General features: G+C 36.4%; 1 protein-coding gene across 44 annotated transcripts in view; it reads right to left on the bottom strand.

Annotated features, from left to right (window-relative positions):
* Window positions 1-26,558, bottom strand: part of RIMS2 (regulating synaptic membrane exocytosis 2) — a 443,102-nt gene that overhangs the window by 237,736 nt on the left and 178,808 nt on the right. For all 44 annotated transcript variants that reach the window (XM_033512411.1, XM_033512408.1, XM_015618871.2 and 41 more), the window contains one exon: window positions 17,314-18,239. In XM_033512411.1, coding sequence (XP_033368302.1) covers window positions 17,314-18,239 — 926 coding nt within the window. The remainder of the gene's footprint in view (window positions 1-17,313; window positions 18,240-26,558) is intronic.

Here is a 26,558-nt window from a genome sequence, read left to right as displayed (position 1 = left end):
GAATTTTATAGAATATGAAAGAAAAAGAGCTATTCATTATTTCATTTTTATATTCCAGTAATCAATTAATTTTCTGGTTTTGACTGTAGATATTATAGATGTCAGTAGAAATAACTTTTAATAAATATTTTTCTGTGGAAGAAAAACCTTTTTTTAAGGGCCCAACAACCATAAAGAGCTATTCTTTTGCTACAACAGTAAAGCAGTACTTTAACACGTATTATTCCCATCCTTATAATATGTATCATCTATAGAGACAAAGGGAGGATGTACATTGTACTGGTTTTGATTATGATCTGATAAAATTCATTAGAAAGACATCTACTCATCCTCTGATTCACTCTGTTCTGCAGGAGATCAGAAATGTCAGCAGACATGTAAGAGAGAGAAAGAAAAGTTTCTCAGTTTTGTAGAGAGAAGTGAAGTTTTCTGCACTGAGGGCTAGTGCTACCCTATATTTCATTGAAGGAGGCAGAGGAGATGGAGGTGAGGGTTAAGGATTCAGGCCAGGTTTGTTCTGTTTCCTTCAGGCCATGGCTGTCACTGCAGCCTGAGGCAACCACTCAGCTCATCCTCTCCATCTTCAGCAGCAGCCACTGCACCAAACACTAACCTCTCTTACAGCAAGCAGCAGCAAGCTCAGCATGCAAAATAATCAGCTGGGCAATTTCACCAACCCTAATTATTCTGGGCTGCTGCCTACTTAGATTAGTCCTGAAACTCATCCAAGGCATTATCTACACAATCAGCTGCAAAGTCCGACATGCTTTCTTCTTCTACCACTTCTGCCAAAGATGCACAAACAAGCCCTCAGCTGGAAAGGGCATAATTGTATTTATGCAAACTGTGATCGTGCTTGTAACCCCAGCCACTCTATTGAGTTTATTACCAGTCACACACTTACATGTAGAAATGGCTGATGGCAAATGCTCTAGTTCAGAGCACACAGGGGGCTGACACTTACCTCTGAGGATTCATTCAATTGCTCATTTTACTCATTTGAATCTTGTTAGAAATTCAAGCCAATCCAAGTAACAGAATACATCAGTCTTAGAGACACAGAAAATTCAGCTCTTTTCAGCAAACATGAAATTCTTAATTTATTTTAAATCTCAATATGCTACTTTGACATGAAGAGGCTTCGCAGAGCATGTGATGCCAAGTTTATTGAGTATCCACAGTTTACATAAACTCTATTTTTTGCATTAGTTCATTGCAAGTACTTTAAGGTAGAAGTACCTTCACAAAGCATTTAACCCTGTGCTCCTTCAGGCGGGTGTTACCTCCTGACACTGTCAGGAAGGAACGTGGATTCAGCACAAACCCTCCCTGGCATCAGCCTGCAGCTGGATCTCCTGTGCCACCAAGAGCTCAGTGTTTATTTACCACATAAGAGCTGGCAGGGGAGTGTTTTCCCACTTCTCTGCCCATCCCACCAGCAAGGAGGCTGAGGGTGTATGAGAAGCTGGGAGGGGACACAGCTGGTCCCAGCTTGACCAAAGGGGTGCCCCATACCATACAATGTGTTGGTCAGCAACAAAAACTGTAGGGGAAGAAAACAAAATCTGAAAGGACAGAAGTTCTTCTGCAGCCCAGAGGAAAAAGAATTCATGTCTGTTCTCACTCTTTGACAAATACATTAATCAGGAAATGGATGATGAAATCAAACTCTTTTACTTTCTTTCTTCAATATTTGACTTTCAGTTATCATAAACCTAATTTTTTCCCTCTCAAATATTATCTGACTATTTCATCAAATTAATACAGCTTTTAGATTTGAAGATGGTATTGAACTTCAACAGTCAAAAATCACCAATTTTCAAGTACATAAGAAGTACTAAATTAATAATTTGAGCCTAATTTATGAATCTCTATTTTCTCCTCACATAATTTTAGAACTGCCCTCCCTCACTGACTTTAGATTCACTAAGCATCTTTTTCTAATAAATAAATAGTTATATTATTAAATCATATAACTTATTCTCTCTTATTACTGGAATGGTAATGATTGAAATAACAATTATCTTCTGATTTCTTGGATCCTCATTTTCCTCAGCAGGAAATAACTTGCTCTAAATGCAGTTGTTTTTGTAATTTTTTTCAATAAAGCCTATTGTCTTCTCTCTAGATCTTTTCCTATGTAAACTAATTTAAGCTTATTATTTTTCTTTAAATAATCTGTTTACAGGTTTGTTAGCTCACAACATCTAGTAGGCTGTGTTGAAAACCTAAAAACAATCATCCAGTTCATATAAGGTACATGGCAATGCATATTCTCAAACATAAATATCATTCCATAATTAAAACACAATCTGTTCTGCTTATTTCTTCACATCTTCTAAATTCAAAACTTCTCATATTAAAAGATGGAAAAGACATCTAGCTGAACTCCAGAGCAGAGCAGTTAGGAGATGTTTGGGCATTGAACTAAGATTATTTTATCTTTTTTAGATAGGCTCAGTCCTCATAATTATTAATGACAATGTATTCAAGTTTAATGAGATGAAGTTTTACCATTTGCAGCAATCCTAGGAGCCCAGATTACACATAGTTATGAGTATTGCTCTCTATTTCTGTTTACACACAGTCTAAGGCAAATGCAGAAACTTACACTTTAAGATTAATACCTCTGACTTTACCTGGATGATTTAGAATGCATAAAATTAAGACTGCATCTTTCAAGATGAAGGTTTAAAACACATGCAAGGTTAGATGAATGTTTTGAAGGTAAATCCTCACCTTAAATGACAACAGAAATCATCTATTTAAATGAACTATTAAGAGACATCAGAGATTCTCATCTCTCCTTCACACAAATGCTGGATGCCTTTCAAGAAATGTCCTTTGATCAAGCACGAGATGTTCTTCAGTAATACAAGTTATTGAGCCCGGTAACAAATTAAAAGCATGTCACTGAATGGACTGTGATAAATAGCAGGCTGTATTAGATGTTGTAATGGTAATTATTCATTCTAAATTCTGTGAAGCTATAAAAACAGTTTAGAAAAAAAACATCAGAAACACTCCCCAAGTCCTAAAGCAGAGCTCTCCTGCTCAATAAGGCATTATCTGCTGGTCAAGTTAGACTCTAGACATTACTATATTGGTTCTATTGAAATAGTACCTAAAAGCAGCAGTCAAGGATTAGGATTCATGACTATTCCTCAGCCTGTAATTTGGAAATGCAGATACAATTTTATGCTTATGTTTTTATCATAAATAGTTTGCAAGTACATGATCCGATGGGGCTGTCTAGTTCAGCGAAATCTGCTTTATTTTTACAGGGAATATAACAGCCAAAGCATTTGGTGGATTATGCTATGTAATACCAAATTTAAACCTCTGATAGGCAGGCCAGATCCCTGGCCTTGAAAAAGACCTACTGTGCACTCCTAAGCCATCCAAGCGGGCTTAGCAAGGCTTCTGATGAGCTGGCAGGGGTGAGAAAGTTTTGGGGTAGCATGGAAATGAAAATGCCAGCTACTTGGCACACACCTGTGGAACCCAAATATTTCTGCACCCCATCAAGGGTGACATTAATAAAGAATAAACTGGAGAGGCAAAAGTATATATCTACATTTCTAGTGGACCCTAGAACATCACAAGCTGATGTGATACAGCCCAGTCACAGCCCTGCAACACTTGAACTGCAGCTGTATCCACCAGGAGTCACACTGACACCCTACCCACTCTGTCCTCCAAGAACAGGAAAGCTTTTAGGAGCTGTTGTATATGTAACTTCAGTTACAGATAAAACAAACAAACCTCATGAAGTAGGATCTACAAATGAGCACAGATCCAAAGCCTAAAATGCAGGGGAAAGCTCAAATCCATTAATCTGCTACAACTGAGTTGAATTCACTTTTGTCACTTGCTATTAGACAATCCATTTGAAAATTATTTATGACCCCTCTTGATAAATATGATTAGAAAAGATTTGGCAACTGTACTAGCTGCAATCATACAAAGATAAATCTTTAATAACTTTATTCTTACGGCATCAGAGTTTTCTAAACATAATTGGAGAAAAAACATCACCTAGAAAGATCTAAAGAACAACAAATACTCAGAAAAATACAGACCAGCTAAAAGAATTATGAAATATATTAAAAACGAAAAAGGTATTGAAATTTGTTTCACAAAATTCAGTTTCTGAAGTCTTGTTTTTTGAGCTTGCTTATCCCATTGCAATAAACTGTCAAGAACCGTGTAATAGAGAACAGGAGAGACAGTTTCTGTGGCTTGTTATTGCCAAAGAAATCACTTAATAATATTTTAGTGCGTCTCTACCAGAGGTCTTGACTCTAAGAATTTACTTAAGGAACAGTATTTTTTCAAGTCAAAATATCTTATGATAATGATCTTAATTATATTGCAGAGAGTACTATCTGAACAATATTTAACATAATTCTCACCAACCAACATAAGGAGTCCTGGGGTCAGCAGGATGTGGAAGACATATCAAGAATACAAAATATATAGTCTTTCTTTTGTAATCCTGTACTGCCCTGGCTCAGAGCACTTAAAGGGAAAATCCTCTTGTGGCTATGAGTATGCAAGACAAAACAAGTTAATTGCTTTGGAAAGGTCCCCATATATTGCAGTTATAAACAGCAGCCTCAAGAAGTTCAGCAGAGCCATAGATACTAGCAACCAAATACTGACAATTCTCTCCTAAGCCTCTATGAATTTTGACTTTTGTTCAGAGGCTTATAATAAACTCTTCCAGTTTTCTTAGTGACATAAAATGCATACCCTCAGAAGGAAGGTGATGCACCACCTCAAATTAATGTCTTAAGTGTTTTAACACGGGCAAAACAAGACAGTTTCCTTCAGACTCCCTCTTCAAAATGGCTGAATTACATTTCTGAATTGTTATGGGGATTAAAAAAAAAAGAAAAAAAATAAGAAGAAAGAAAAAATCAGCCTGCAGCACAAATCCAGCAAGGAAAAACACAGCACAAACCGCCAAGGCTCACTGATACCAAACCTATAGACAAAGCAGGAAGTCTGAGACAGTGCTACAACCTGGGGTGTTTTTCAAACAGGTGACCTGCAACTTTTATCTATAATTAGGAACAAAATTACATCAGTATGATGTACTTTCATAGTACTTCTTACAGCACAATTTACTGTTGTCAATAAAAAGGGAACTTTGGCTTCACACAGCTCTGTAAAATGCTCAGTGATCTGTAGCTGTGCAGTCACTGAAGGTCAGTGCCTTCACAGGGTCATGGGATTTCACACTCACACGACACAAATGTAAATGACTCAGAGAGATAGGGCACTGTACAAGTCTCTTTCCAGATATTTAAAAAGAACAAAGGTGTTGACTAAGCATTCTGCGCTCTCGTTGAATTTCATGGAAACATTTTACCTCTTCAGAAAAATAAAGCTTTTATCTTCCCCTGCAATGCATGTTCTCTAATCATCTTACTGCAGAGTGAACACAAGGAAGGTGTTAGTATTAATGCTAGCAAATCAGAATATTAATGTTTTACACCCACTTTTTAGTTACTTGGTACAGATAAAAAGAGAAGGGAGCAATAGAAACTCTGGCTCAGAAAATAGTGAATGAGAATCATGTCAAGATGCCTTAACGTGAATCTATTTTTGCTGCATTTTTCCTTTCTTACAGAAAACTATTAGTAAAAAGGGCAGCAACATTAAGTAGATAATACATTTTTCTGGTACAAAGTTTGCCACAACCATATATTTTGTGAACTTAACCTACAGCAGTAACACCAAGTATTGGCTTTTTCCTAGATGCTTGTTCCCATCTTACACAGGTGCCATAAAGGAGTCTTATTTGCACAAGCTTACTGCTTAGGGAAGTCATCTTCCTCCAGAGGCCAGGGTTGAAAAGCTGCTTATCTCACAGGGTGTCTGTACACCAGCAGAGCCTCTGTAGTAACAACAACATGGGCACAGCAGCTCAGCACACACTGATCACGTGAATATTTACCCAGGGTCTCAGCAGCCAGCACTCTGCAGCTCCAGATATCAGCACTTCAACTACTGCCCTCAAAACTAGTCTGCATCTGTCAAGATGAGCTGCAGTCATGCTTTGGCCTGCAGTGCAGACCTATCTTTAGATAAGATACGTGGTTTCAATTTTAGGAAAATAGGAATACCAAGAGGCTCTCACCTACTCTGTCATCTCTCAAGCTGTCACTTACATCACCCTTTATAATTTGCAATTTTGCCTATGATGTTGCTTGAAAGTCATACTATTATTTACTGCTTAGTGGAAAAGTGGTCCATTAGGCAGCTGAGTTCTCTAACAGCTCTTAGTCACTGGGCACAGCTCTCACTCTTCTCCATGCTGCTCCCAGCAGTGTGACTGTGCTCTTTGGCCAGTTCTGGTAAAGGTGCAATATGCCACAGTAATTCTTCAGCTTATTAAGGCGAAAGGAATGTGTGAATTTGCTGCAGCAGTTTAGTTTCATACCAGTGAAATCACCTAAAATGGCTCACTAAAAGTCAGGTAAATGATAGGTTTGGTCCAGATCAACAGTCATAAGACCAGATGAGGAATGGAGCTTTCACTCCAGATGACAATGAGCTTCTGGGTTGTCGTTCCGATTGGGAACGGCTGGAAGGAACGACACAGACTCTCAGGGAGTCAGAACAAGAGGATCCTTTAGTTTATTGCTAGCAGGCCTGCTTTATAGACAGATACGTGGAAAGTACAGAAAGGAAACTCTTATTGGTTAGTAAACTGCTACATTACCATCATTGGTCAGTGGGGTACACCACCCCCTGACACATAACAACACCTGCAAGGTTGTTTTGTGTCCCTGAGGATTGTTTTAATTCTTTCTCATATTTTTCCCAGACTACTTTCTCAGGCCCAGCCTGAGAAGCTGTGCGGCCTGTAATATGTACAGGCACTGTCAGAATTTAGCATCCATACTGGGTCACCACAGCTCACCCTGCTGAGCCACACTTCAAGATAACACCTTGTGTTCTCAGCCCCTTGAGGTGGGACACTAGCACTTGGTGACTTCTCAGCTTTTTATGGGGTCTTTAAATTGGCTCACACACTCTACTGGCCTGAGTTTCCATGAAAATTTTATACATTTACAATGAAATTCATGGGTTTGATGAGATTCAGTTTTTCTTGCAATACTACACACACAAAGCAAATAGCAGAAAACCTTCTCCCGCTACCTCTGGTTATACTCAATTACATCTATGAAGATTTTAACTACTGACCAGCTTTGACTTTTGTTCAGGTTCATAGTGATTGACTTAAGGCAATGGATTACGTATGCCAGAAAAACAGGAACTTTGTTAGACATACATAACTTTTAATATACTTTGAACACTGAAGGAAAAAAAAAAGCAGGCCTTTAAATTGTGCTGGGATATTAGTCTGAAGTTCAAACCTAATTCTGATTAATTTCTTCAGTCAGAAGCTTTCAAGAACAAATTCAATTTCTTCAACACATCAACATCCTAGGTTTAAAAAATGGTGGCTTAGTAAAATTCTTTTTTAAAGTGTGTTAAAATTGTGTGATAAAAACAGAGCACGAAGACTTTCCAAAGGAACTCATCTTTTAGAAACTTTCAGTATGAACAGATTTTCAGAACTAAACTTAAAAAAAATAATTAAAACCAAATGATAATATGCAAAAATTGTAAAATTATTAGAAACGTTAAAACCCAATGAAACGCACTGCATACATTCACTTCCCAGGAGTAATAAGAAGTGTAGTATCTAAAGACCTTTTATAGTACATCACAAGCTCAGCCTTTCCTCGCTATAGATATATACAGAAAATGGCCTATAAATAGGCAAAACAGTAAATAGTCATGGAGGTTTGTGATGAAAACTTTTATTTGACTCTATTTAGATTATATAACTAATGTCCATATATTTACATTTTCCAAGTAAACAGATTATATAACTAGGAAGCTAAAAGATACTCATAATCTAAATGTTCAGAAAGGCAGAAAGTATAAGCACTGGAACTATTTCTTATAGAATGTTACTCTAGAATACCACTGATCTGAGGAAATTTTCATAAGAATTGGTGCCTTCAATCTGGTCTAAACCTCAGTGTGTGACACAGGTTATTTTTTACCTACATATTCATTCAGTTCATCTGCCTTTACACATTTCAAAAGAATACCTTAACAGGGAATATATTGCTGCATGAATACAGGCTATTAGGTTCATTTTCCTATTGAATCAGAAGAGACATAAACCAGAAGCTCCAATACCACACACTCCTTTCACAATCTACTTCTCCATGCTCATAAGTGCTACTCAAATGTTCTTTGGAAACAACTTCCTTCATCAGTGTTGACACACCAAAAACTTTAAAACATATTTATGGGGTTTTAAACATACTTTCAAGAGAATATTATTATTGGAAAAAGTCAGCTAGAATTTTCAATTTATCTATAAATAGGGTGAAATTGCATTCCTAAATCAATAATCAGATTCTTAGGCAGGTGGCCCAATATTTGAGGCACTCATCATGTGGCACCTACTGAGGCTCTGACTGGGAAGGGTTTCTGTGGGGCTGTCACTGTGACTGCCCAAAGTGTCTGTCTCACTCCTCACACTTGTGCCAGTGCCTTCATCACAGGACCAGTTTTACTGTTGTACAGCAGCTCCTGAACAGCTGCAGCTGAAATTACAGCCAGACAGAGAAGGACACAGAAATTGCCCAGGCTATTCATATCAAATACTTCTTCCTCGTACCCAGATTGTGAATTGCAATGGATGAGGCTTGGATGGAGTAAGAACTGTGAAAAGATGGAAAGAACATGCTTTCCTTTGACAAGCATATGCCTTCAGGCCTTGCACTCAACAATATTCAGTTTAATCTCAAGCAGCTTCTGTGAAAAACTCCAGGTCTTGAATGGCACACTTTGGGGAGCTTGGAACAACAGGGCTAAAGGGCAGAACACCTTAGGAACAGTTTTCACATGAGTGACATATGCACAGCCCTTTCTGCTTCTTTCCCCTTCATTTTGGTTTCTTTATTCCTCCCATACTGATTATCCTATCCTTAATGAAATACACATAAAATAAAACAGAACAAGAAAGACATGTTTTTACAGAAGATGTTAAAAAAAAAAAAATCAAAACCCAACCCAAACCATACAATTGATAAAATAATACCAACTAACTAACCTTTTTTTTTATTAATTAAGTAAATTTATTTGAAAGTGGTATGTTCTGATAGTTAAGTGAAGAAGTAACAAAATTACCTGCAAAACTAATTTAAATATACCATAGGAAAGCAATCTAAAATTACACTGAGTCTAATCTGTGACAGATAAAGTGTTTGGTTTTATTAGAAGAGTAATGATTTCATAAAAGTATGAAGAAAATTATAATTTGAAGAACACACTTCATGTATTCTGAAGATATTACATCTCTCTTTTTTTTTCTTTTTGTGCTGTTATTTCTGTTTTCTGGGACTCCTCTGTAAAACAGACTAACAAATCATAGTATTTACATAAATATTCAGAAAACTTCAAAAGAAAAACTCCATGATGGCTTTTTGTTTTATTATGCCACTGTAAAGAACTGAAATGTTTTACACAGAATCCAGCAGGTCTTCATTTTGCTCTATATGTGCCAAATCTGTATTAATTATTATCATTTAGCTCTGATGCAACATTTTCTTACCAAGTAAAAAATTCCAACTTAGTTAAACTGAAATAGTAGTTTGAAATAAATGGAAAAGGTTGAATAAGATAAGAATTACCTACATTAGAAGTCTTCATAGGATGACACCCTTTCCAGCCATACTTGTACAAAAATTTCTTTCATCACTATTAAAAAATCAATGGATATTTATTGATTTTATTCAGCAGATGTTCCACCTGCCAAGATGGTAAAGGATAGTGAAAAACTATCTTGGAATGAGAACTCAAGTTTCTTTTGTTTTCCATTCAAATTTGGAAAGATAAAAAAAAGGTGCAGATAAAGCAAAAATGTTTTTGTGGTATTTTCAATATTGGTTACTCACTCATATAATTCTGTGGTCTACAGTTTCAACTGAAAAAGAACCATCTTTACCTTCAGAACAGAAATTTTTCACAAATTCCAGGGGAAACTACACCTTGCAGTTAGTGTTAGGAAGGTAAACTAAAACTAGGATCCAATGATAAAAAATTTCCATAAGTTAAAAATCATAAAATCCATGTTGTTTTATTAGTAATAGACCTAATCTCATCTGAAACCATAGATAACTAAAATACTTCATTAATAATTCATAGTTTTTTTGTTGCATCATCTCAGAAGATTATTAATCTTTTTTGCAGACAACATTTCCGCTATAGCCATAGTTCCAGCAAAGTCTCAGAGTAAAAGAAAACATGATTTTAAGAATTACAATTTTAATTATTTCTGTACATTGTATAGAGAAGGTTCAGATTGCAATTTAGGCAAGGTTTGAATCAATAAAGTTGAATATTATACCTTTTTGTTTGAATTGAAGCACTATGAAATTATTCATGCTCAATTTTACTTATGATAAAATATTCTCTGTACTCCAATTATTATATGAAAATATTTCTTCTTCCTTACTTCAGGAAATCCCTGTCTATCCTCAGATTCTGAGAAGGCATAATCAGTCACACACCATCTTTTCAGCATGTATTTTAATATCTTAGAGAACAATCATCATTTTATAAGGAAGCTTCAAATGTTCATATTTACCATCTTATTGCCTAGTTAGAGTTATCCCTCAAAAATTTCTTGGCTTGATGCAGTGTGTACCTGCCTGAATGTGTCTGCCAGCAGGAGTGATAATAAGGATATGAATATGCAGCCGAGAACTGGGAAAAGGCAGGGCTTTTTCAATGAGGGATATTATTGTCTTATGCCAAGTTTCAATTATTGCAAATTTAAAATATTTTACAGAAGAGTCCTCTAAATGCTGCAAAAGATCACACCCTTTTCATATTTTCTATGGAACATGGAAGTGTATAAGTAGGAGAAGGTTTGGCAAAACTTTTTTTAAAAATTCCCTACAATTAGAAATTTCTGTAACTTTAAACATGCTAGTTCAGTCCTCATCTGTACATCTGTGAAAAGTATTTCTCTAAACAAAATATCAAATGCAATACTAATGTTTTAAAATAGGTATTTATTTCTTAGTCAATGTAGCAAAAAGTACTGTCAAAGCAGTGACATTTTATTGCTTACAAATATATGGAGAAAAGTGTAATATTTCTTATCTCTCAATATTTCTTATACTTGCAATTAAATAGAGGCAGTTCATAGGAGTAAGCTTAAAAAAATGGAACAATAGAATTCTGAATTTCTAGTCAAACTCTTTATATATTTAAGATATAAGAGGTAGAGGTGTCTATGAAAAGAAAAACTATTTAATTAGAAAAACAAAACACAATCTCCTACACTGCAATATTAAGTGAAATAATAAGAAGAAATTTTGTCACTCACTAAAATTTGTTTTAATAAAACAGGTCAAACATTTCAGCATTTTAAATAATCAATTATTCTTCTTTTTATCATTTAAAATTTGGACTTCGAATTGTAAGATATTTCTATACCGAAACTGTGAAAATTCAAAGTCTTTTTGTTCAACTGCTGGAGCTGACTCCTGAAATTTTGCCTTCTAGTATAATTTGTTCCAAAGAAGTTAGACTTTCAGGAACTCTCTAACCTGAATGAAACAAATTTTAGAAACAATGACCTCGTTCCAATCTAATTTAGCTCAGTGTAACTTTGAAGCCAAAGTTGTTGAAGATGTATGAAACTGGCACAAGCAGGATTGAAATCAGGTCCCTTATCTCTCTGAATTTAAAAGTGAGAGCTGTATGACAGAATCCCACTTCCTTGGCATCTCTGCTCATATAAGACATGCACTGTTCTTGCAGTAGCACCCAAGAAATGTGCTTTCTGCTCCTCACACCATGAGCTTCCATACTTTTTTTGACTTGTGACAAGCAAATTGTTTTCAAACAGACCTAATTCTCTGTCAAAACCTAAACTGAATGTCTACCAGATTGGTTTCAATACTGCAATAAACAGGTAGGTCCTGGAAGCTGCTCCAGACTTGAGGCTATATTCATTTTTATCATGAAAAAAGGCAGTTCTTCATATGTTTTTAAATGACCATGAAAGGTTATATATTTATGTTTTCTGTGTGCTTAGTGACAAAGAACAGCATATTTCCAGCTGGTTCTGCAAGCACTCATTGTTGCTCACACAGCCTACATCTGCAGCTTTCAGTCAACAGCACAGGGACGTTGAATATTTTAAGACTACTCAAGCCTATCCACATGTTGTCTTGGGGGTGTTGGTGAACAGCTGGCTGAAGATGAGCTGGCAGCACGCCAGGGTGACTAAGAAGGACAGTGACATCCTGGCTGCTTTCTGCAATAGCGTGGCACGCAGGACCAGGGCATCGTCCTGAGCACCGGTGAGGCTGCACTTTAAATACTGGGTTTGGTTTTGGGCCCCTCACGACAAGACAGACATTGAAGTGCTGGAGTGAGTCCAGAGAAGGGTAAAAAAGCTGCTGAAGGGTCTGGAGCACAAGTCCTGTGAACAGCAGCTAAGGGAGCCAGGGGTGTTTAGCCTAGAGCAAAGGAGGCTCGGGAGGACCTCACTGCTCTCTACAATTACTTGAAAGGACTTGTAGCCACATGGGTGTGGGACTCTTCTCCAAAGTAACAAGAAACAGAATGAGAGGAAATTTAGACTGGATGTAAGAAAAAACTCTTCACCAAAAAGGTTGTCAAACACTGGAACAGGCTGCCCAGGGAACTAGTTCATTCACCATTCCTGGAGGTATTTAAAAGGCATGGATGTGACACTGGTTTAGTGGTGAACCTGTCATTCTTAAGTTAACAGTTGAACTTTATCCCAAAGCTCTCTTCCAACCTAAAAGATTCTATCTTTCTATGCATGTGAGTTTCTCTGAAAATAAAAACTAACTAGATACCATGCTTTAATAAAATAAGAGTGAAAGCAAACACTGAATTTAAGAACTGACAAAACACAAACACATTTGGCTTTCCCACCACAGATTCCACCCACATTAGATGTCAGCCACCATTTGTGCAAACAAATTCCTCTCACAGGGTGTTCTGAAAAGTGGCTGGGAGCATGGTATGCACGTATGCCTGAACTGTTTACCATCATTGGAGAATCTACTATGTCCTACTTTATATTTAGAACAAATTAGGGCAATATTTAGAACTATCACACACCTAGTTTTCCTTGAATGAATTCTCTTCCTTCATCTAGAGATTGTCTCTTGCTGAATCCCAAGAGTTTGAGAGATTTGTAAAGACTTGTAGGGCTTTTAAGACCTTCAAACATTTGGAAAAGGTGCAGAGAGAACCCCAGCTTCAGTGCAGGTCACCTCTCTCGTGCCTGTGTTCCAAGTGGGTGTACAACAACCCCAGGGATCACAAGCTCTCCTGAGTCTCCTCAGATTGGTCCTTTGGCAGACTGCAGGTATGACAGTATTGCCATAAGGAATACAAGGGCAGTGGTACTCTTTGATTTTCTAAATTTACCTGCAAAGCCTGTGGACACTCAGAATTAGCCAGCATCACTCTGCTTCACATCTGCTTCATGCTGGCTAATAATTTATGGGGGCACTTTCAAACCTCCCCTAAAGCATACTCCTTAGAATTGCACTGAGAAAAATCTAACTAAACATGCAGGTAAAAAAGTACTCTAAATGTCCCTCACAATATAAGATTGGAAAAGCACCTAAATTGGAAAAGCGATGTAGAAAGGTTGGCCTAACTTGCACCACAAAATACAGCTTTATTTGGATCTCTGAGGTGACATAGTTCAGTGTTCACTCTACTACAGAGCCTTCAGACTGCATCATGTAAACTGAGATGGTTTTGAGAAAATTGGTGATTTGAATAGTCTAGAACATTTATAAAAATGTCATTATAATCCCTGGGTTTAGTGATGGAGAATCTATTTTACTGCCACTTAAAATTTACGATTTCATAAAAACATTGGCATTTCAAGAATTGTTTTTCTCTAACATTTTAAGCAATTGTGATCTTTCATTATTAGGGAAAATAGCAGTACACCTAATATTTTGGTCCAAAACATATAGGCAACTTCTTTTTTTCCTCTCCAAATTGCATTTCTTAAGACAGGCAGGAGGTCCTGTTGTGGAGATATAGCTTAGAACTGTCTGCTACACTGATCTTAGTAGTGGCAGTAAGTGTTGTAAACGAAGACATCTTTTCAGTTCCAGAAGCCTGGTATTCACAGCAATAGTGAAGAAGGGTCTCTTACATAATGTGGAAAAAATAATGTGAGTTTCAGGAAAATTTGAATAACACAATAAGAAAGAATCATTCATTCTATTCACAGAAAAAGGCAGAGGCCATCTGTTAAACTGGTGCTAGGTTGTCACTAAAGAGAGTTTCAATGTCTATGAAGACCCACACAAAATTCACTCTGGAAAATAGGTCTAATTCTGGCACAACAAAAGTTTCAGGTATACACATTTGTAATCTCAGCTATGTCCATGTAACTGTGTTCTCATACGTTGTTTCCAGTGCTTCTAAAGAATGAACTCATCTGTCACAGTGTCAGCTCCTGACCATGGTCTTAGCACATCTCATCCCATCCAACACCATCTCAGCCCTTCACATCAATGCTGCCAGGTCCACGTTCCTTGCTCAGGGAGTCCCAGTTCCCCTTTGCAAAATCCAGTGGTTTAAGAGCAGAGGAGAAGTAGGAGGGTCTGGGGATATTATGTGACCAGGGCAGCTGAGGCTGGCAGCAGTTGGCTCTGGTTCCTGGTACAGCGGTTAATGTTGTAGTGATTTCCTGTGCTATGCACGGTCACTTCCTCCCAGCCCAGGACCCCCAGCACAGGCAGGGGGCAGACACACTCAGAAGCTGTCACATCCTCCCCCAGTTCAAGCAATTGCTCTTCTCCTTTATGAAAAACCAAGGCTATTCTCCACATTGATTCCAGCTGCAGGCCACCACTAGGCCACATTGAGAGAGCTACACTCCATATGTCATGGCAAAGCACATACACTAATTAAATCAAGATTAACAAAGCATAGTATGGAACCTTTTTTTCCCCTGCAAAATCTTTGCAAGCTTTTTAAGTTAATTTATATAACAAATATCTAACTTCATTCACTGCCTTAGAAATCAGGAGAGACATGACATTGTCATTATTAGTTACTGTTGTTATCAATGTTTTCTTTTACACTTAAAATGCACAATTATTTAAGTGAAAGCTATAAGTTTTGTAAGATTATTATGACAGAGAATCTAGAATTGTACAGCATGTTTTAAACTCCCATCTGAAGGGAGCAGAAGGCCCAATATGTAGACCAGACCCACTTCATGGCAAAGGCTGGTGCATCCCTGACACCCAGCTGTGAAGGGAAAGGTTCCTATCCTGGAAAGGCCCTCAACCATTATGGATTTTTCAGTTAGGCAGCAAACTGGCAATAAAAAGTCCAAGGGCAATCAAAGAGAGACATCAGGGCTTTAGAATGATGGCTTAGGGAATCAGGAGTATAAGTGAGCTTCTCCTGTATTCCCCCAGTTGCAGGAAATGAGGAGGGAAGAGAGGGCGATCCAGCAGATCAATACTTGACTCTGACCCTGGTGTCAACAGCAGAAATTTGAGAGTTTTTGATCATGTTTACAGTTTACATGGCACCAGGCCTGCTGATGACAAATGGGGGTCACCTGTCTCAAAAGGAGAGAAGGATTTTTCTCAGGCATTATCAGGGCTCATGGAGAGAGCTTTAAACGGGGTCTGAAGGGGAAACCAGACATGTAACAGATAAAGGAGGCAGCAGCATTCCAGAGTCTGAGAGACATTGTGCTAGTGGGGTCCTTCATTCTGCTGTCTCCATGGAGGTAGGGGATAGAGAGCTATGCAGCAGCAAACAAGGGTTACTGATGTGTTAGAAGCCATGGAAGTGCCAAATTAGTTGTAATCAATAATCTTGCAGACCTTTTCCAACCTAAAAGATTCTATGCTTTTATAATCCTAAATGTGTATGTGTACAAAAAATACATGGTTTGTATATTACTTTGTATACTACATTTCCTAACTGAATTGCCTTAAATAAACATTTTGTTACTACTTCGCATGTATTGATTGGTTCTATTTTCCTCAAGGTCGATTCTAAGAACAAAATCATGAGCAGCATAAAGTTGGTGTAAGTTTTTTCTACTCATCGGGAAGACTAAGGGGGTCAAGGTTTCAGCTCAGTTTTTTCACATAAGTACATGCAACTGTCTACTTTGACCTTTCCTTCCATTCAACACTATTTTGCTCCTTACTTATCAGACCATGGTTGTGGATATCGATATATGAAAATTCAGATTATTTTACTTACTCAAGTTAAATACCTGCTTCAGAAACAATTTGATAGCAATATTAATAATAATAAATAGTAGTAAATTTTCTGTTCCAAATCCACAACAGCAGATGACCATTCAGAAGAAGTAATAAAGGTTCACTGGTATAAGAACAATAACTCAAAAAAACTTAAAACAACATACATGAAGGTAAGGAAATAATATTCATTTGATTGAGTTTAAATTCATGGTCTCCAATACTTCCATATTTAGATTATAAATTATCTTTTTATAGGCCAGGAAGTAATTTCAATCAATCTTAGTTTTCTTTCTGACATCGGAGTAACTCCAAAACTATTTCTAAAAAGTGCTAAAACCAAAAAATCATCATAGCACCACAAGAAAAAGAAACCTCCATTGATTTAAACCGCATCAGTCATTTAAAATTTGTCTCACTCAAAGCTTCAGTGGGTTAACTTTATACACACAGGTCTTATTGCAGATCAGACATTCTTTAACCTGCAGCAGACAGCATGAAACTGGCATAAGGTCTGCATCATGTGCTCCAGTTAATTCAACAAAAACGCGATCATGCACCCACATTTGTTCCAGATCAAATATGCACTCATTGTGATCCAGGAGCACAAAAATCTGGTATTAATGGACATGAAACCACGGCCTTATATGACAGCACAGCTTTAGATACTTTGCATATTTCATTGACAGGTTTATCAGTAGGCATGTTTTTTCCTTTAACTTATCCAAATATTTATAGGAGCTGTGATGTTGTTTTCCAGGTAAATCATTAAATTTATGTAAATGAAACACAAAATCAGAAAAAAAACCAAAATAATTCCCATTACAACAAAGCTGAGTCATCTGTGAAGGGCTGTAGGTGTGTGGTTGCAATCAATTTAAATAGCCGAAATAAATGTCCAAAGTAATGGAAACGAAATCAAATGTATATATTGAAACTATCAAAAAAGGAAAAATCTTACCTTTTTCACTAACACTTTCACTTTCAATCTCTACATCATCACAACTTGTATATTCTGGAGTGGATGCCAATTCTTCTTCTGAGCTACTTAATGAAACCTGGCGCATTTTACCTCCTTTTTTCGTTTTATGGGGCTTTGGTGGTGGAGGTCTGACAGATTCCGACTGATCTGAGCTGAGGGAATCATTCCGTAACATGGTCTCCATCTTTTCACGTTTTGTTTTCCGGACAGCAGAACTGGGATCCAAATGGTGCTGTTTCCTTAAAGAATCAGAGCGCCTCATGTCTGGTCTTTCCAGGGGAATTGGACTCCTCCTAGGTGTTGGAGGGCTATGATTTGTGGTCCTCTGACGATTGGGACTTGGTCCCTGAGCCTCTCGAGTTCTTTCCATAGAGTATGAACGTTGATTTTCCATGGCAGCCCTGCGCTCAGACACTGATCTTTGTCTTGATGGCCGTTCCATCCTGAGCATGGACATCCGAGAATCTTCCAACTCTGTATTTGCCAGTGAGACATCACTGTGTCTCCGTTCATGACGTGCTCGGGACACTTCAGCATGGATACGCATTTGTTCCTCATACGGCTGTGGCTTGACTGGATAACGAGCCAAATTAGGATCACTTCGGTATCGTGCCTGGTATTCCTCTTCTCTCCTTTGCCTTTCATATTCTTCTCTGCTTTGTGCATCTTCTTCTTCTACCGGATACTCCTTGGAACGCCTGCGGCTCCTTCTGTTGGAATCCCTATAATCACCCAGTTCAGGTTCTTCGTATAACTGAGGCCCACGCTGTGACCGCCTATCTGAATAATCTGATGGTGACCTGGGCATCGCACTGTCTGATGTAGCATACTGTGAATATTCGTCTCTCTCGTCCCTCTGGTCGTATCTTCTGCTCTGTTCTCTTGATATTGAAGGGCTTCTTTTCCTAAATAATCATGGCAAGAAAGCAGAAAGAGAGTTCTGTCAATATTTTATGTAGCACAAATATACAGTTAATGCTAGTTAAAAGATAAAATGACCAGCTGAAGGAAAAAAAATCCATCAGTTGTGTTTCTTTGTGAATATGCTCTCACATTTTCTGTACTAAATTAAAGAAATCATGTCATGCTACAAATCTGCTTATGGTGCATAGCTTGAATAAAAAACAGCTTTGAAAGACAAATGCTAATATGACTTTATAAAATATAGAATGCAAATACTTGGGCTATTTTGTAGTCATGACTGCTTTACAAGTACCAAAATTCTATAATCCTTTGTAATCATTTTACAACAATAAAACTTGATCATATACTTCTATTTCATAGAGTTTTATAATCACCATGAAAACGAGGGCTAGAAGGATCATTCAGTTAGTTTAATCTTTTAGCAGCTGCTATTGCTCAAAAACACACATTTCAGTTCCCACAAAACTATAATTTGTGCCAAGGGCAGAAAACAAAGATTCAATGGCAGCACTTGTTTAAATCAGATGAACTTAGAAGTCCTGAACTCAGAAAAAAAACACTTTTTGTGTTGTGAAGGGAAAGAGTTTCAAAGTGCTGCCTGAGTTGAGAAAAGACTCCTTCCCATCTCTACAGGGATGGTAGCAGTATTAGTCCAAGCATTTGGGCAAGACAAATACCAGAATGAAGTTCCTGTGCAAATAAAGCATTGACTCTTTGATATCATTGACACCATCTAGCTATAGACAACTACTGAGGAAGTTGGAAAAAGAATTAACAAATATTCTTTCCTGACTCTGACAAATGATAGATTGAGGAATGTAATTAATTTATATGTAATATTTTCATAAAGGGTGTGTCTGGAACATATAATAAATGCTATGTTTTCTATTTGACACAACATTGTTTGCTATGTGATTAGAAGTGATCAGTTGAATAGGAAAAGAACAAACTGGATCTTCAAATTTTGCCTTTATCAATCTTTACAGGGTAATAAGCATGTAAAATACTACTTTCCAGACATGTCCTGCTTCATGTTTGGCTTTTCACCCTATAAGAAGGTATCTGCAGGAAACTGGAGCAAAGATCTCAGATAAAGGGACTGAGAGGTGGACCTTCTCTGAGATAATGTAGATCAGCTCAAACTTTAAGTGATAAAAATACAAAGAAGAAACTATTTTTGTATTGTTTGTTCTTTCTTTTTATATTTAGTTCTACCTTTATAATTAAGATCCTTTTTAAAATTTTTTCTACACTCACAAAATGACTGCTGATTCCGGAGGGCAGCCTTGCAGGTAGCAACCAGGAGGTCCTGCGTAGTGTTTAGAAGGACTTGAAAAAAGGTGAGCAAATACAAAGCCCTGTTGTTGTCACAGTTGTCCAAGAAGAAACACTTCAACTCTGTGAAGGGGAGGAGAAAGAGGTTCTCCTGGTGCCCAGGAAAGTATAAAGGGCTCTGTCTATCTTATAGGAGAGAAAACATTCTTTTCACAGCCAGGAGGGAAATACAGTCTCTGCTCAGCAAGGGAAAACCACAAGTGCCAGTGCAGAGTGTGCGTGGTATGTGGGGCGACTGGCAAACTGGCATCTTTTACTGTTTTAGGTACCATACAGAATTATTAAACTGTGCTTGAAAGATTTGGACCCAGTATTTCCTTGCAAATAGTAATGTACTTTAGCTTTGCAATGGCATCTACAAATGAGAAAACTAATACAATCTTGCAAAAATTAAACTTCATGTGAAGCAGGACAAGTTCTATAAGCAATAGTTCAACAAGTTCTGTAAGTTCTGTAAGTTCTATCTGCTACTGAAGACTCAACTTGAATTGCTCTAATGTGACATGAACTGAGTTTCATAAGGCTAAAAGCAGAATGGCCAATTAGAACAACAGAACTACCCAAATGCAGGCAGTTTGAAAAGACACAGAAGCTTCATCAAGACAACAGAGATTAGATGCAGAAATGCTTTAAGGAAGATAGATATTTTTCACTTCAGATGATGAAAATTATACTACATCCCAAAATAAATTGCTCCAATAGCAAATTATCCAATCCCTGAAAATTTCTGTCATGGGTGCAGCAAAAGTGTGCATAACTTCTTCCTTCCCAGTTGTGTCTCCCATACAGGAAAAATCTGCACTCATCAGATACAGGCATTCATGTGAATCTCATTGCAAGATTGAGACAAATATGTGTACACATGAAATGTACACATGCTGTACTGTGAATACTCACACTGTTTATACTCAGTCTATATAACCTATAGATATGTGTATTCAGAGCCACACTTTCTCCATCAATTTGATCCTGCAAAGCATTAAAACACTCTAGTACATATGATTTATAGGATCAACTCCATGATGAACGGTGTAACACAGAAAGCCATACAGATTCTAATTTGACAAATCTCATGTGTGCCTTGGAGCAGTCTGAGTGTACACATGCTTCAGTATTAAACATCTACAGCAATACAAACAACACAACAGTAAGGATGTTTAGCTGCAAATGGAAGATTATATAAACATACTCATAATGTGTGTGTGCATATATACATATAAATAAATTAATATATCACTCCATGTCACAGTGTCCTTATATAGATGCAGTCCTCTTCTGATGACATTATGGCTATAATTTCATGGGAGGAAGGCTGAGGGGGATAAAAAAGATAGATTTCTGTATAAGTAAAAACATTACTGTAGACTTGTTGCTAAGGAAAATGTATTTCTATTAAGGAAACACATCATCAGATGAACTGGCACATGAGTTACTAAAAAATACACCTATTTTTTCTAACATGAACTATGTTAATGAGAGGAGGATGTGTTGATTTAGCATAATATTTTTATACCACTTGCACAAACATTTTCTGAGCTTGTGTGCTACATTTACTACAGTCATTTTCCTTCCTCCTTAAGACATAAATATAGAAATCCATCTATGGCTGACAGTAATGTGAAGAGCAGCTGGGTCCTCAATTTACTCCAACTTTTCATGAAGGAAAAAGCTTTGCCACAGCTGTCCTGCATGTGGCAATGACTAGAACACAGGCAAGACAGAGGACCTACCTGAAAATATAGAGCTTTTCTTCAGAGAAAGCAGTCTATAGAAAAAAAATAATTAATTTAATTCTGGCCCATGTTGACTGACATTATCAAACCTCTTTCTAATTAATTTCATTCCTTTTGAAGTCATCTAACTTCACTACTGAAGTTGTAGTCCTGTCCATCAGAAATGAATTGTCTGTGCCTGTACACCTGATCAGTCAGAAACCTTCTGTCAGGAGAGGGCTCATCCTGCCCCACAGTCACCAGACCCTTAGTATCAAAGTCTGTCATTCTCTTTACTGGTCATCATAGCACAATTATCCCCCCTTTAATATTCAACAACTTTTTAACTTTAAAAATACCTTAAAATGTACAGAGTTGTACAATGAATGCTATGTGTTTTAAACTGGAGTTATGAAATCATAGTAAGAGGGAACTAGTATTGATGATAACTTACGGCCTGTCCCTACTATTAAAAATCTGCTGCTATTTTTAGATCACAAGCTAATTCTCACTCACCTTCATGAGCATCTGTCTAATCCATTTCTAACCATTAACTACCTTAAAGATACCTTAATAAAACCCTTTCATCAAGTACTTTCAGCAAGATATACCATGGAAAATGACTACTCCTGCCTTTCTAGGTCTTCCGTGGAACTTTCACAGCTAAGGGTGTGCTATGAACCCTCCAGCTGCCAGCTGAACTAAGCACTATATATCTCTTGTCAGAAGGATTACCATCTTTTCTGAAAAGGTTATCACACCTTTTCTGAAAAACCCTCCAGGCCATTGAGACTACTACTTGTTTGAAACAACCATAAAATAAAATCTCTCTTACGGTTAAAAAACTCTAAACATGAAAAAATATCTCTGTCAATCACATTATAGAAATTAGGTTTTTTTCAGATACAGAATATGAAACCTAATTTCTTTTCCTACTTATTACTGTCTATTTATTTTTATTGTAATTTATGAATACATGACATTTGGTCTTTCAATACACAATTCAAAACCCTACACTGATGGAAACCTTCTTTTCAGTGCACTACAGGTATCATTAATATTATGGAAAAGCAAATAGCTTGACTGTAATCTGTACTCCTGCACATAAAGTTAAATTATTCAACTCCCTGACATCACAATAGAATTAAGTACTTAAAATATAACATAGAAGAAGACAGCTATTCAGTTTTGATGGCTGTGATTTCTATAATGGAACTAAATATCTTGAAAGTCTATGACATTCATTTGTATTCTTTCTTAAAGAGAAAACACTCTTCTGCTTTGATTTAGGTTTTTAGAAAATTGGCCCAAATGTACTGTAGAAAAAGAAATTTTAAAAATTAAGTGTCCATCACATTTCAGAAGTCAGAGACATTAAAACACACTGTAATATGTAAAGTAATTGTATATCACTGTCAAAACTAGATGTCAGACACTCCTGCTAATAAACTTTTTCTCAGACTAATAGGAGACACATTTGAACTGGAGAAAACTTTCATAAAAATATTCTAAAGTTGTGTTTGACTACCTGAATCAAGTTACATTTACTTGAAGAGTATTGTTTATCAGAAGCTTTGGGTCAATTAAAAAATTGTAATTTGGGTCAATTAAATAATGGTCTCAGTGGGCCTGATATCAGCAACTTGAAAAGAGAATATTGGCCATCTACTTGTAAGACCTAATTATAATTTAATAGACAATTCTTTAAATTTTTTTCTCTCTTTCCTATAAATTATCAAAAAATAAAGTTGAATGGAAAATTAAAACTGAAAATATCTTGCCTGCACATACTGTAATTTTGCTTAACTCAAAATGTAATCCTTTCAATACATGAAAAAAAAAAAATCAGAGAAGGCAAAAATTGACATTTTCCACCAGAACTTTGTCACAAAAGCCATGCAAGATACAGGGCTTCTTGTTAGAGACCTCATCAAATAGAGTGAACACTGCTTCATCTCTCCTTTACTCTTTGGCTCCTGTTGGGGAAACTGCATTTGCTGGTCCCTGAGTGATCATTCAGGAATAGTTCTTCTACTTTTTGAGATTTTGTATTTCTATGTGTTATATTCAATAGTCAAGGCACTTGTTTTAAAACAGCAGTGACAGGGAGCAGATAAAGCACCTTGGCAAACAGTTCCCAGGCTGCCAGCAGCTGAGCTGAGCAACTCTGGACCTTGTACCCAAAGCCCCACGAGTGCAATGAACCCAGAAAACCTGCTGTGCAACTTTAAGGTCTGCCTGCCTTTCACAGGGAGGCTTCTACTCTCTCATTTAGGAAAGCACTTCCACAGACTTCCTTTGCCCTACTGAAAAATCTACAAAATTTTGGCAGTGGCTTTAAGAGGCTAGCTAGCAATGATTTAACTTTTCATACTCTGCTTATAACTTCTGCTTTTGCTGAGTCATACTGTGCAGTACAATTCATTTTGCACATTCTTCAAAGCAGCTATGACTCCCTTATTGAAAAACCAGGGATTTCTTTGATTTCTAAGCAGTTCCAATTTTCACCAAGATCTCTCTTTACAGTTTCTCTACACTGTCTAGTTTATACTAGATTAAACTTAAACTTTGTCAGTTTTCTCCTTAGTTTCTCACCCCCTCAAAAAAAGATGAAGAATGTAAGCACATTGTGCACAATTCACAAGTTAATTAATTTAAACAGTCTACTTTGATAAATAGAAAAGGTGTTTATTGCATTTGACCAATACAGTTTTAAAAAAAATGTTCTGAAGTACATCTAACACTCACATATCTAAGGAATCCACTAGATAAAACTCATGTGAGACAATATTTCATTCCTCATTTCAGCCATGCCTGGCAATTTGATTTTATAGAAACCGTACTTTGAACTAAAAGAATACAATCCAGCAATTATCTCCAAAGAATATGAACTAAGTTTACAATGATGATTAGTAAATTTACTGAAGCATGACACTGGTAGAGCAGATGTTGATCTGTATTAGATTTTATCTGAAAATATGAATTCACTGACTGCAGGCTTGTATCAACCGAATGAAAGGAAATCTGCAGTAACAAAATGTTAATATAATTAAAGTCACCACTGATAACCATTTTGCTTTGAACTTGACATGATTGCACAGACATATGAAATAATACCTTTCTATTCTATACAAGTAATTCAGCAAAAATTCAGCACTGCCGCAGCATTAATTTCAACTTGGATGAGTAGAAGAGTTATAACATGGAAAAAAACCTGCTGAACAAAAGAAGTGATTGCAAGTATCAATTGCTAATCTACAAATATTTAGGTAATATGTTTGTTTCACTTTTTTTCTCCTTAAATCAAGAACATCACAGATAGGAAAACTGGACTAACAGTAGAAATTATTTTGTCCTCCTTTATTTTTCTGGAGTATTCAGTAGCCCTTAAATCATATAATATGATTTTAGAGAACTGCAAATAGAGAACTAAAACAGCTATATTTTACTCTAAGTGTTCATTCAGATATATTGATGAATGCTTACTTCTTATAAATAGGTTAAACACGCTAAGATTTTCCTCTATTTCTACTTCTGAACACTTTCAAAATTAATATTTTGTTAATTATTTCCATTTATTAGATAAACAAGAAATATTGCACCTTTTCTATCAGTAAAAATCTTGTGCCAAAAAAGATAACAGAAACAATAATAAATAGCAAAGTTATTAGATTATTAGTTATTAGAGTTATTAGATTATTAGTTATTAGATTTGGTATTATTGGTTTCAAGAATAATTGGTAAGAATGGGCATTCCTGTTATCTGCATCAGTACTGACACCACAGAAATCATTTGCAGAAGAGTGGAATCAATTAACAGCTGTCTAACAGCAGGATTTAAAACACATGGTGTTAATAGAATAGTAGGTCACAGAAACACTAACATAAGAATGAGTAAATATAACACTGAACTGTTACTAGAAAGTACAAATAATATAAAATAAAACAACATTTTAAAATTCTACATATGCTATTTTTATTAAGAGAAACACAATGTTTCAAGAATTATTTTTATCACAGTAAATAGAATACAATTAAAGAAACTAAATTATAGGGAAGCAACAGATTTTGTTAAAGATAATATTCGCATATATCTGAAACACAAGAAAAAGTTTTTCAATACTTCCACTGACTTTTTTACTGAAAGTAAAAAATATCTCCCTAATCATCCCCCAATAGAACAAGAAATGCTGAGCATTAGACATTGTTTTCACACAACAAATTCTGCATCTTTCTTCCCTGATTTACCTTTTGATCAGCCACTGCACGTCTGGGTAGTAGGAAGCCTCAGGTTCATGAGAATACATCAATTTGTGTTCTCACTAGCGCTTTCATTTAATCCTCTAGCTTCAGCAAATTCATACAAACAGTCTCTTCATTTTGAGACACAGATTTTTAGATACGTATTTTACGAACCCTTCCCCCAAAATGCACTTATAAAATATAAGGCATCTAGGAAAAAAATAAGGTTTAGTATCTGAAACAACAGCAATCAATTCAAGTCGGAGAGCTGACCCAATGGGAAGCTATTGAGAGCATGAGAGGAGTGTTATAGTTTAATGCTGTTACCCTGTGCTGTATATAGCTGGAGGTCAAGTAAGAATTTACCCTATAAGGAGGATTATGGTACTTAGCTGATTAGTGCCTTGCTACAGTACTATTGCCTACAAATGTACATGCTGGTCAGGACATTTCATTTAAACTATTTTTAAAATTGTGCAGATCCAGTATTTTTTGTTTTGTGATACTAGTTCCAGCATTTTCTTTATGTTCTAGGTCTGCACCAAAGTTATGTAATATCTACACTTTTAGTTTGTAAGAAGTCAAATTTTGGCATAATTTTCAACTATTAGGCTAAAATATTTGTGGCATCTATTTCAGTCTGATGCGCTGCACTTACCGTAAAACTGAAAATATTTTTTCTTACACAGTCTAAAAAAAAACTGTGAAAGTTAATGGATTAATTATTTCCAGAAACAGTCATCAAAATTCACATTCAAAATATGTTGAAAATGTGACATAATAGAAAGCAAATGTATATCTTCATTTGCCTTAAATAAACAGCGAAGACATTATTCTATATTTTTCTACCTATTACAAATACATTATGTTTAATATAAACCACCAACCATATCTGACTGCAATACATTTAAGCCACAATAAAGTAGCATGAAGTGGGGAAAATGAAGACTTAGCAAAAACCTAGATTGTCTCCAATCAAAGTTCAGATTCCTGGGAAAGGCATTCTGACAT

This window comes from Parus major, chromosome 2 (genome assembly GCF_001522545.3).
Source record: "Parus major isolate Abel chromosome 2, Parus_major1.1, whole genome shotgun sequence".
NCBI lineage: Eukaryota > Metazoa > Chordata > Aves > Passeriformes > Paridae > Parus > Parus major.
The sequence above is the reverse complement of the archived record's forward strand: the minus strand, read 5'-3'. Positions and strand labels throughout refer to the sequence as shown.